This window comes from Rhinopithecus bieti, unplaced genomic scaffold, assembly GCF_001698545.2.
Source record: "Rhinopithecus bieti isolate Rb0 unplaced genomic scaffold, ASM169854v2 scaffold_46101, whole genome shotgun sequence".
In the NCBI taxonomy this organism is placed as follows: Eukaryota; Metazoa; Chordata; class Mammalia; order Primates; family Cercopithecidae; genus Rhinopithecus; species Rhinopithecus bieti.
Genome location: NW_016819049.1, coordinates 665,217 through 676,557, shown reverse-complemented (window position 1 = coordinate 676,557; position 11,341 = coordinate 665,217). Strand labels below are relative to the sequence as shown.

The 11,341-nt window shown below is 45.6% G+C and overlaps 1 protein-coding gene across 1 annotated transcript in view; it reads left to right on the top strand.

Moving 5' to 3' along the window:
- Positions 1 to 9,080: 9,080 nt before the first annotated feature.
- The window catches only part of CRY2 (cryptochrome circadian regulator 2), a 38,380-nt gene continuing 36,119 nt past the window's right edge, over positions 9,081 to 11,341 (top strand). Inside the window, exon 1 of the mRNA XM_017858162.1 lies at positions 9,081 to 9,380. Coding sequence (XP_017713651.1) covers positions 9,166 to 9,380 — 215 coding nt within the window. The 5' untranslated portion in view covers positions 9,081 to 9,165. The remainder of the gene's footprint in view (positions 9,381 to 11,341) is intronic.

Below are 11,341 nucleotides of genomic sequence, written 5' to 3'. Positions count from 1 at the left end.
CCACCCGTCTCGGCCTCCCAAAGTGCTGGGATTACAGGCTTGAGCCACCGCGCCCGGCCAAAAAAATAGAATTTCTTAGTGGAATACTTGTCTTTTCAAAGTCCTGGCTGAGCATGGTGGCTCATGCCTATAATCCCAGCACTTTGGGAGGCCGAAGCGGGCATATCACTTGAGTTCCGGAGTTTGAGAACAGCCTGGACAACATGGAGAAACCCGATCTCTATGAAAAAATACAAACACTAGCAGGGTATGGTGACATATGCCTGCAGGCCTAGCTACTTGGGAGGCTGAGGTGGGTGGATGGCTTGAGCGTGGAAGGTTGAGGCTGTGGTGAGCCATGACATGTATACTCCAGCCTGGGCGGCAGAGCAAGACCTTGCCGTGTGTTTGTTTGCTTGTTTGTTTGTTTGTTTGTTTGTTTGTTTTTGAGACCGAGTCTCACTTTGTTGCCTAGGCTGGAGTACAGTGGTGTGATCTTGGCTCACTGCAACCTCTGCCTCCCGGGTGTGAGTGATTCTCATGCCTCAGCCTCCTGAGTAGCTGGGACTACAGGCATGAGCCATCATGTCTGGCTAATTTTTGTTTTTTTGTAGAGACGGGGTTTCACCATGTTGGCCAGGCTGGTCTCGAACTCCTGACCTCAGGTAATCCACCCGCCTCATCCTCCCAAAGTGCTGGGATTACAGGCATGAGCCACTGCGCCTGGCCTGAGACCTCGTCTTAAAAAAAAAATAATAAGGCCGGGTGCAGTGGCTCAAGCCTGTAATCCCAGCACTTGGGGAGGCCGAGACGGGTGGATCACGAGGTCAGGAGATCAAGACCATCCTGGCGAACACGGTGAAACCCCGTCTCTACTAAAAAAAAATACAAAAAACTAGCCGGGCGAGGTCGCGGGCGCCTGTAGTCCCAGCCACTCGAGAGGCTGAGGCAGGAGAATGGCGTGAACCCGAAAGGTGGAGCTTGCAGTGAGCTGAGATCCGGCCATTGCACTCCAGCCCAGGCAACAGAGCGAGACTCCGTCTCAAAAAAAAAAAAATAATAATAATAATAATAACAATCAAAGTCCTGTTCTTGTTCTGAGGCTTATTTTACCTTTTATTTATATTAATAACAGTCTATAAGTTTTTTTATATCTTTGTTAAAATAATTCACATAACATACAATTCACCTATTAAAAGTAAGCACACTTCAATGGTTTTTAGTATATTCACAGAGTTATACAACCATCATCACAATCAAATTTAGAACATTTTCATCATCCCATTAGTGTTTACTCCTCATTTCCCTCACCCCCAGCCCTCCTAGCCCTAGAAAACCAATTTCTATCTCCATGGATTTGCCTATTCTGGGCATTTCATATAAATGGAATTCTATAACACAATATGTGGCATTTTGTAATTGGCTTCTATCACTTAGCATAATGTTTTCAAGGTTCATCAGTGTTGTTATGTGTATCAACACAACACTCCTTTTTTTTTTTTTTTTTTTTTTCCTTTTTGAGATAGGGTCTTACTTTTGTCGCCCAGGCTGGACAATGGCACAATCTCAGCTCACTGCAACCTCCACCTCCTAGGTTCAGGCTATTCTCCTGACTCAGCCTCCCGAGTAGCTGGAATTACAGGCACCCACCACCATGCCCAGCTAAGTTTTGTATTTTTAGTAGAGACGGGGTTTCACCATGTTGGCCAGGCTGGTCTCGAACTTCTGACCTGGCGATCTGCCCACCTCAAACTCCCAAAGTGCTGGGATTACAGGCGTGAGCCACTGTGCTCGGCCAACACTCCCTTTTTATTGCCAAATGATATTCCATTGTATGGAGAGACAACATTTTACTTACCCATTCATCAAAAGACAGTCATTTGGGTTGTTTCTACTTATTTGGCAATTCACACATTAGTTTTGTCTGACTGCGAACTTTATGTAGTGGATATATACATATTGTGTTTTTCCGTCCTCACATCACTATAAAGAACTGCCTGGGACTGGGTAATTTATAAAGAAAAGAGGTTTAATTGACTCACAGTTCCACATGCTGTACAGGAGACAGGGCTGGGGAAGCCTCAGGAAACTTACAATCATGGCAGACAGGCGAATGGGAAGCAAGTACATTTTCACATGGGTGCAGGAGAGAGAGAACGAAGGGGGAAGTGCTACACACTTTTAAACAACCAGATCTTGGGCTGGGTGCAGCGGCTCATGCCGGTAATCCCAGCACTTTGGGAGGCCGAGGCGGGTGGATCACGAGGTCAGGAGATCGAGACCATCCTGGTTAACATGGTGAATCCCCTTCTCTACTAAAAATACAAAAAATCAGCTGGGCATTGGTGGCGGGCACCTGTAGTCCCAGCTACTCAGAAGGCTGAGGAAGGAGAATGGCATGAACCCAGGAGGTGGAGCTTGCAGAGAGCCCAGATCGCACCACTGCACTGCAGCCTGGGCGGCAAAGTGAGACTCCATCTCAGCACACACAAAAACAAAACAAAACAAAAAAAACAGATCTTGTGAGAACTCACTATCATGAGAACCGCAAGGGGGAAATTCACCCCCATGATCCAATCACCTCCCACCAGGTCCCTCCAACACTGAAGATCATAATTCAACATGACATTTGGGTGGGGACACAGAGCCAAATCATATCACATATATAAATATTTTCTTTGGTTTCTGGCTTCTTTCACTTAATATTAAGTTTGTGAGAATCATCCATGTTACTGCTGCCTATAACTGTAGGTTTCTTGTATGGTATTCCTATGTTTGAATACAGCACATTTTTTTATCTATTCTTTGGCTAATGGACATTTGAGTTATCCCTGATTTATTACTATTACTAATAATACTGCTATGAACATTCTTGCACGTGTCTTTTGGTGCACATGTGCACAGATTTCCGTTAAGTATATGCTAGGAGTAAAACTGTTGCGTCATAGAATATATCGTTCATGATTTGTAAGGTATTTGGCTTTTTGAATTTAATATATAATAACAGACAGTTTTTTAAAATGGTTGTATCAATTTACAATCCCAACAGCAGCGTATTTTAATTGCTCACATCCTCCCAAACACTTGATTTTACCAATCCTTTTAACTTTATTCATTCTTGTGGGCCTATAGTGGTACCTCATTGTGGTTTTAATTTGTAGTTCCCTAATGAACTAACGAAGGTGAGTACCTTTTCATGAGCTTATTGCTCACTTAAATATCCATTCTTTGGGGCGACGGTGTGTGGAAAGTGTCGCAGGCAGCCACTATCTGGGGCCAGTGTCGTGCAGGCAGTAAAAAGAATTTACCAGGACAGTTGTAGGTAAAGAAAGGCAGATTTATTAGAGAAAGTATGAAAATACATTGCAAGGGTGCAATGGGCAGGTCAGCAAGAAAGGAACTGACTACAAAGAGACAAAGGCTTGCTGGGGATTTTATAGGATGGTGCTTGTGCTGTGTACTGAAGAGGGCTTTGTGCAGTGCTCATAATGCCAAGGTTGCAGTAAGCTAACTTGTATTTTTCTATCAGCCAAGGGACTGGTGATAGCTGGGCACAGGAGGGCAATGTGTCCTGGGCCACAAAGAAAGGCAGACTTACAGTTTATCTGCTTTTTCTTTTTGCTTTCCTTCAATCTCACCAGTCTGACTCCTTTTGCTTAATTAGGACTCCACAGAAAGTGCCTATTCAAGTCTCTGGCCTAGTTTCAAATTGGGTTGCCTATCTTTTTTTATTATGATGATTTCTAAGGGCTGTTGACATATTCCAGATTTGAGCTCTTTAGGAATTATAAATATTATGTAAGTATCTTTTCTCATTCTATGGTTTGCTTTTTCATTCTCTGATAATGTTTTTTGATCAACAGTTCCTAATTTTAACATAGTCCAATTCATCAATATTTTCTTTAATGGTTAGTGATTTTCATGTCTTTTTCAAGAAATGTTTGTCTTCCCCCAAGGTTGCAAAGATATTCTCCAATACGATCTTCTTAAAGCTTTATTGTTTTCTCGCTCACATTAAGCATATAATCTACCTGGAATTGATTTGTATGTTGTGAGATGGAGTCAACTTTCACTTTTTTACAATGGAATATCTGATTGAACCATTACTTTCCCCCCTTCTTTACAGAGACATCTTTGTTGTGAATAAAATGTCCAGATTCATGGGGGCCTGTTTCTGGATTCTCAATTCTGACTCATTAGTCTATTCACCTTTCTCTAATTTCATACTGTCCTTTATTATTAGTATCATCATCCCCATTTTACAAATGAGAAAACTAAGGCACAGAGAGGTTAAGTAGCTCGCCCAATTAAGTAATTTGCTAGTTAATGTCAGATCTGGAAATGGAACTCAGGGAGTTTAGTTTTACGTTCTATGCTCTCAATAAGCTTTACTGCTTCTCAAGCTGAACAGTTCCAATAACAAACATTTTATGTCACTACATCAAAGTAGGCTTTGCGTGAAGCCTTGGCAACAGGGATGCCGCGGCTGCACACTGAATAGGTCCTGGTGTTCCCCGCACAGCCGAAAACCGAACCGCCGTTGTCCCCGTCCTACCACTAGAGGGCGCGGGTAACTTAAACTCGCCAGGGAAGTCCCTCCCGCCGCGCCCGGTTACCTTTCAGCCAATCATCAAATATTTACCCAAAGCGCGGTTCAAAGCCAAAGTAGAAAATTGTTTAATCCAGTCTCCATGCAGGACATTAACAAAAAGAGACAAAACAGGACTGATCTATCTGCGTAAGTATCTTCAGGGAAGAAAGACGCCACTCAGTTCCTGGCTAATTCATCTCATCCTTAAAACACCTTATCCTAAGAAGTCTCTCCAATCTTCACTCCTCCTAGTGTAAACTAGGTTGTTTGACATCCTCATGACAACCACTCTTTGGAGGTACTTTTTACAAGGTGTACACTGGAATGCATTATTATGAGGTCAAAAATTAGCTCTTATTTCTCTCGAAGAGACAATAAAACCCCATTACGTTTCACTTCCTTAGCAACGTACAGGTTTCTTTGGTCTCTCTCCAATTTCTCCGTGTCCCTTTTAAAGTGTAAAAACCCAAAGTGGACTTTGCACCCTATTCTATCTAGTGTCAGATTTACTTCCCGATTCTTTTTTTTTTTTTTTTCGGAGTCTCACTTCGTCACTCAGACTGGAGTGTGGCGGCGTGATCTTGGTTCACTGCAACCTCCACCTCCCGGGTTCAAGCGATTCTCCTGCCTCAGCCTCCCGAGTAGCTGGGATTACAGGCACGCACCACCACACCCGGCTACTTTTTGTATTTTTAGTAGAGATGGGGTTTCACCATGTTGGCCAGATCAACTCCTGACCTCAAATGATCCACCTGCCTCGGCCTCAAGTGCTGGGATTACAGGCATGAGCCACCGCACCCAACCTGCTTCCTAATTCTTGAATGTTACACTGTTAATATACTAAAGCAATATGCAATTATTCAATGAAGTATTAATAGTTCATCTTTGTCAACTTCACAACACAAACCACAAAAAAAAAACCCACAAAAGTAATGATGCAGCAATATACAACAGGCTTAATATTTTAAGTTTCAAAAAAGCTGGGCCGAGTGCAATGGCTCATGCCTATAATCCCAGCACTTTGGGAGCCCAAAGAGGGAGGATTGATAGAGGCTAGGAGTTGATTGCTTAAAGACCAGCCTGGGCAACATAGCAAGACCCCTGTTTTTACCAAGAAAAAAATGTTTTTTAAATTAGCTGGGCATGGTGGTGTGTGCCTGTAGTCTTAGCTACTCAGGAGGCTGAGGCAGGAGGATCCTTTGAGCCCAGGAGTTTGAAACTGTTATTGAGCTAGGGTCACAGCACTGCACTCCAGCTTGGGTGACAGAACAAGACCCTGTCTCAAAAAAAAAAAAAAAAAAAGAACAGGCAGGACACAGTTGGTGGCTCACACCTGTAATCCCAGCACTTCGAGAGGCCAAGGTAGGTGGATCACCTGAGGTTAGGAGTTCAAGACCAGCCCGACCAATATGGTGAAACCCTGACTCTACTAAAATATAAAACTAGCCCAGTGTGGTGGTAGCTGCCTATAATCCCAGCTACTTGGGAGGGTGAGGCAAGAATTGCTTGAGCCCAGGAGGCGGAGGTTGCAGTGAGCCGAGATCACACCACTGCACTCCAGCCTGGGTGACAGAGCGAGACTCCGTCTCAAAAAAAAAAAAAAAAAAAAAAAAAAAATACAAAAAAAAAAAAAAAAAAAAGAACAGGCAGGACACAGTTGGTGGCTCACACCTGTAATCCCAGCACTTCGAGAGGCCAAGGTAGGTGGATCACCTGAGGTTAGGAGTTCAAGACCAGCCCGACCAATATGGTGAAACCCTGACTCTACTAAAATATAAAACTAGCCCAGTGTGGTGGTAGCTGCCTATAATCCCAGCTACTTGGGAGGGTGAGGCAAGAATTGCTTGAGCCCAGGAGGCGGAGGTTGCAGTGAGCCGAGATCACACCACTGCACTCCAGCCTGGGTGACAGAGCGAGACTCCGTCTCAAAAAAAAAAAAAAAAAAAAAAAAAAAAAAAAAAAAAAAGGACAAACAAACGATGGAGCACTGAACCTCCATTTTGATTACAGTTTGAAAACTTAGATGTTTGTGGACAAAGTCTAGGAGGCAATAGGAAGATAAGAAATAACTGATTTGTTAGGTTTTGGGAACTGACGTTGATTACTTGTTTTTTCATTATTGGCAAAATTTCGAGGACTTTTAAAAAATGAGTAAAATATTTTATTTACTCAGCAACTTATGGAGCCCACATTACATGTACGACCCAGGGTTAAGCATTACAAGGAAGACAAAACCAGACACAGGCCCTGCTGCTCAGAATAACAGTAGCTGATACAGTACAAATGCTTAGTATATCCTAAGTGCTATTATCACCCTATTGCAAAGATTAAGAAAGTGAGGAACAGAGAGGTTAACTAGCTTATCCAAGGTCACAGAGAATAAAAGCAGAACTAGAATTTGAACTCAGCAACTCCAATGTGCGAAGCCTAGGATTTAACCATTACACCACACTGCCTCTCGTGATAGCTTAATAAGAGAGAGAGGGGAGGGGAGGGGAGGCAAGGGGAGGGAGGGAAATGACTGTTGATCATTTGGCAAATGTTTTTCCAGCACCTGCTATATGTTAGGTACCAGAGTACCAGCTGGGAAGACACTGATAAGTAAGATAAGCACAGTCCCTGCCTCACAGGGCTCACAGAATACAGATATAGCATTATGGGAATTTAGAGGAGAAAAAGGGAAGAGGACCCATCTCTGAGGTTGTTTAAGGGAGAAACACCTCCTTACGCTCTGTTCCATTCCTAGCAAAGCACCAGCCTTGTGGAGAGAAGAGGGGATAGGAGAGGGGGAACACAAAACCTTAAAATAAAAGTAGTGAAAGTTGGCATCGATTTATTCAGCAAGCATTTGGAAAGGAAATTCAAAAATAAGGACAGGGCCAGGTAAGGGGACTAGGATAAACCTCTAAGAGCCTGCCAATATGAGACTCTAGTTCAATTTTTACTCAAATAATCCTTGAGCGTTAGTTGCCAAGCACTGTGCTAGACTTTGGACATACAACTGTAAATAAGCCACAGTCCCTGCTCTCCAGGAGTTTATACTTTAACAGGGCAGAAAGACATTTAAGCAAGAAATTCCAGTATTGTGTGCCAAGACAAGTGACCACAAAGAAGCACAGAATGAGACGGGGCACTATTCAGGTTGGGATCAGACAGCAAGAAGGTGACATCTATACTGAACAATGATACAGAGCAAACTGGAGTTAGAAACAAAGAAGGAAGAGGGAGTGTGATCTAGACTGCGGGAACAGCTTGTGAAAAGCCCTGGAAATGGCAGAGAATGCCTAGGATTGCAGTGACACTGGTTTAGAGAGTGATGCCAATTAATGCCACTAAATTGCAGACTAAATTGCTAAATACTTTCATCACACTGTCCCAGGTCCAGGAAGGATTCCAAGCATGGGCTCAACCTAGGGCCAAGTTGAAACAGACTGTTCTCCACCTGATAACCCCAAAGCTGCAGCTTGACTAAGCCATCTTAGCCTTCCCCAACACCTTGTTGCTGGTGTTTATAGCTTCTCTTGCCATTTAGTCAGTCAATCAGCAAGCTCTATGCTAGACGCCAGAGGAATAAGAGGGTTCCACCTGGCGTCCCAGAAGAATGGGGACAGTGTCCTCCACATCTCTGAACTCCACCCGGAATCCAGCACAGTGCTTTGCACACAATAGTACCACTGGATCTACTAAACAGACTAAAAGAAAATAAATTCATCTGATGGCATAATTACGATCTCAACTCAAGTCCTCCACATTCCCAGTCCCTACTCCCAAATCCTCTACTGCTGTGTTATCAGGGCACTCCTTCCCCATCCTTGGACTCTGCCACTTGGAATTACCAAGGATCTTCGCACAAAGAGAAGTATAGCTTCGTGGATAAAAGCAGAAGTTTCGAAATCAGAATAATCTGGGCGATATCCTCTTAGTAGCTTTATGATACTCAGCAAGTCGCTCAACCTGCGGCACCCTCCATTTTCTTCATTTGTAAAACGAAAATAACAGCAGTTCTTCCACTGGTGTTCGTTAAATGAATGTAACTGGGCTGAGTTGAGAATAGTAAATGAGACCGACTACGTAAGGAGATGATTATGTCTCTTGCCATATAAAGTGCACTTAATAAATGGCAGTTGTAGTAGAATGATGTAGATGGTGCTGGTGATGATGTTGGTGATAACAGGAAGGTCAGTTGTCAGTTTTGCAAGTCTCTGGCTGTAGTCACAGCAACCCCTACCAGCCCAGGCAGCTTCTTCTAGAAGCAGGCCCTGAACAGGACATGTGTAAGAGATCCGCTGTCCCTCGAGACTCGGCCCACTCCCGGCCCTCTGCGGACAGCGCCAGCCTGCGTCACTTGTCCGCCTGCCAGCTCCACCCGGGCGGACCCACACATGGTAGGAACGTGAGGGGGCGGGGCCTGTTCTGGCGCCTCTGGGCCAATCGCCGGGCGGGAGGCACTCAGCCAATGGCACAGGGGCTCTAAGGCCCTGGGGGCGGGGACGAAGGGAGGAGCTGTGGCGTCATAGGTCACTGGGCGGTCTGTGGGCGGGGTCCGCGTCGCCTACCGGGGCGGAGCGGGGGTGGCCGGAGCAGTCTGGACAGTCATGGCGGCGACTGTGGTGACGGCGGCAGCCGTGGCCCCGGCGCCAGCGCCCGGCACGGACGGCGCCTCTTCAGTGCACTGGTTCCGCAAAGGGCTGCGGCTCCACGACAACCCGGCGCTGCTGGCGGCAGTGCGCGGGGCGCGCTGCGTGCGCTGCGTTTACATTCTCGACCCGTGGTTCGCGGCCTCCTCCTCAGTCGGGATCAACCGATGGAGGTGAGGGGACCCGGGGCGGGGTGGCGGGGACGCAGCCAAGACCCTGACCCTGGGGTGACCGGCGAACAGCACGATTCCCCCAACCTCTCCACGGCTGGGAGGCCGTGGAGAAGCCGAGACCGGGGAAGTAATTCGTCATGGTCCTAACGCGCCGGTGGGCCAGGGCTCAGCCTCTGACAAAGCGCGTTCGCGCTGTTACTCCTCTGAGCCTCACAACTGCCTGTGGAACGGAGATCTTGATCCCCGTTGTACAGATGAGACCCTTGAGCCCTGGAGACCCAAAGTCGACCTGTCCAAGGACTTGCAGCCAGTGAGTGGCAGAACAGGGCCTCCTGGTCTAGGGCTCTTACCGTCTACTCAGGGAGGGGCAGAAGGGAGATACTGTAGTGTGAGGGCGGGACGGGTTTTTGCTCGCATTCTTCAAGTAAAGAGCCCATTGCTGGGCTCGGGGAGATCTTTCCTAAGCCTCTGGCTTGTTTGAATCCGCCCTACCACCCATCCTGGCTTCCCTGCGCCCAGACCGTCCTGCCTCTAGGGGTGTCAGGTGACCCTGGCTTAGCATTAAATAAGGTCTTCTCCCCTATATTATAAATAAAGAAGTCAAAGGCGTCTTCAGGTGGAATCGCTTTGTGTTCAAAGCTCCAGAGAATCCAGGGGATTCTCCAAAATGGTTTAAGCCCTGCTCCGGAGCTTTGACCTTGATAAAAAAAATTTAAAAGGATCCAAAGTGTCACCCCGTCATCCTCTTGTCATGATTTTAGAGGACAGTTGAGCCATTAGAGATGAGACTTCTATGAACTGTTGTGCTAAGGTTAGGGAGCAGGAAAGCCATGATATGAAGGGTCCCTCTGATGACCCCCCAGGAGATGGAGTCGACATGATCATGGAAAAAGATGAACAGGTCGTTAATGTATTTTCTTTGTAAACAGTATTCAAATTAAAGAGTTTTGAGACATCATGTACCCATCGCTCTTCAGAACACCTAGTGGCAGTCGCTGGGTTTGTTTGCATTGTTCTGGGGAATGTTTGCTTGTGGCCTTGTTGCATCGATGGACAGGGTTATTTCCAGGATACCGTGGCTCTCAGCACACCATTCTTTTCTCTCCAAGGTGTGTACCCTGCTAAGAGAGTGAGTGCTCCTAGCAGTAGGTCTGTTCAGTGTCCCCTCTTGCCCAGTTTATATAGAAGGAACAATGAAAGAGTCCTGTGGAGAGCCTGCCCACAGTTTTCAGGCTGCCTTATCGCTCTGTCTCTGCTCCAGTTTTCTACAGATAGGAGGTTGGGTTTGACAAGCATCATCACATGACCATCCCTAGTGTGGACATTAAGCCAAGCCTCAGACTGCCCTGCACCAGTCAGAGCCAACCAAATGGAATCCGACTACCTTCTTGTTACAGTGTCACAGAGTTTCTTCATTTATTGGGTTTTGGGGGACATTGCATAGTACTGCCTACTCTTTTTTGATAAGGGAGATTAAAAATCAACAATAAAATTCCTATTGATTAAACTCCAGTTTGCTAGGAACCAGATGTTTATGGATTTTTGTGGGTCATCATTTTGTGATCGTGCTGTCAATCTAGTGAAGGAGAAAAGGAATGTGGCTCAGATGCCTGAGTCAAATCCTGAAGTCAAAGGCTGTGTAGGAATGCAGATATTAATTGATTACTTAATGAGTGCCTAATATCTGCCAGGTAGTGCTCTAGATGTTGCTAGGGATACAGCAGTGAATAAGCAGTTGTGTCTGTGCTCCAGAACTCCTGGAGCCTACATTTTATTGACGGAAGACCAGCAAACAATCATTTTAGTGAATTTAGTGAAACGAAGTGCCATGAGAAACATAAGATAAGGGGACAGACTAGAGCAGTGGTTCTCAATCTTGGCTGCTGTGTATTGGAATCCCATAAGGATCTTTAAAAGATGCCTGGGCCCCTTTCCCCCAATTCTTTTCTTTTTTTTTTTTT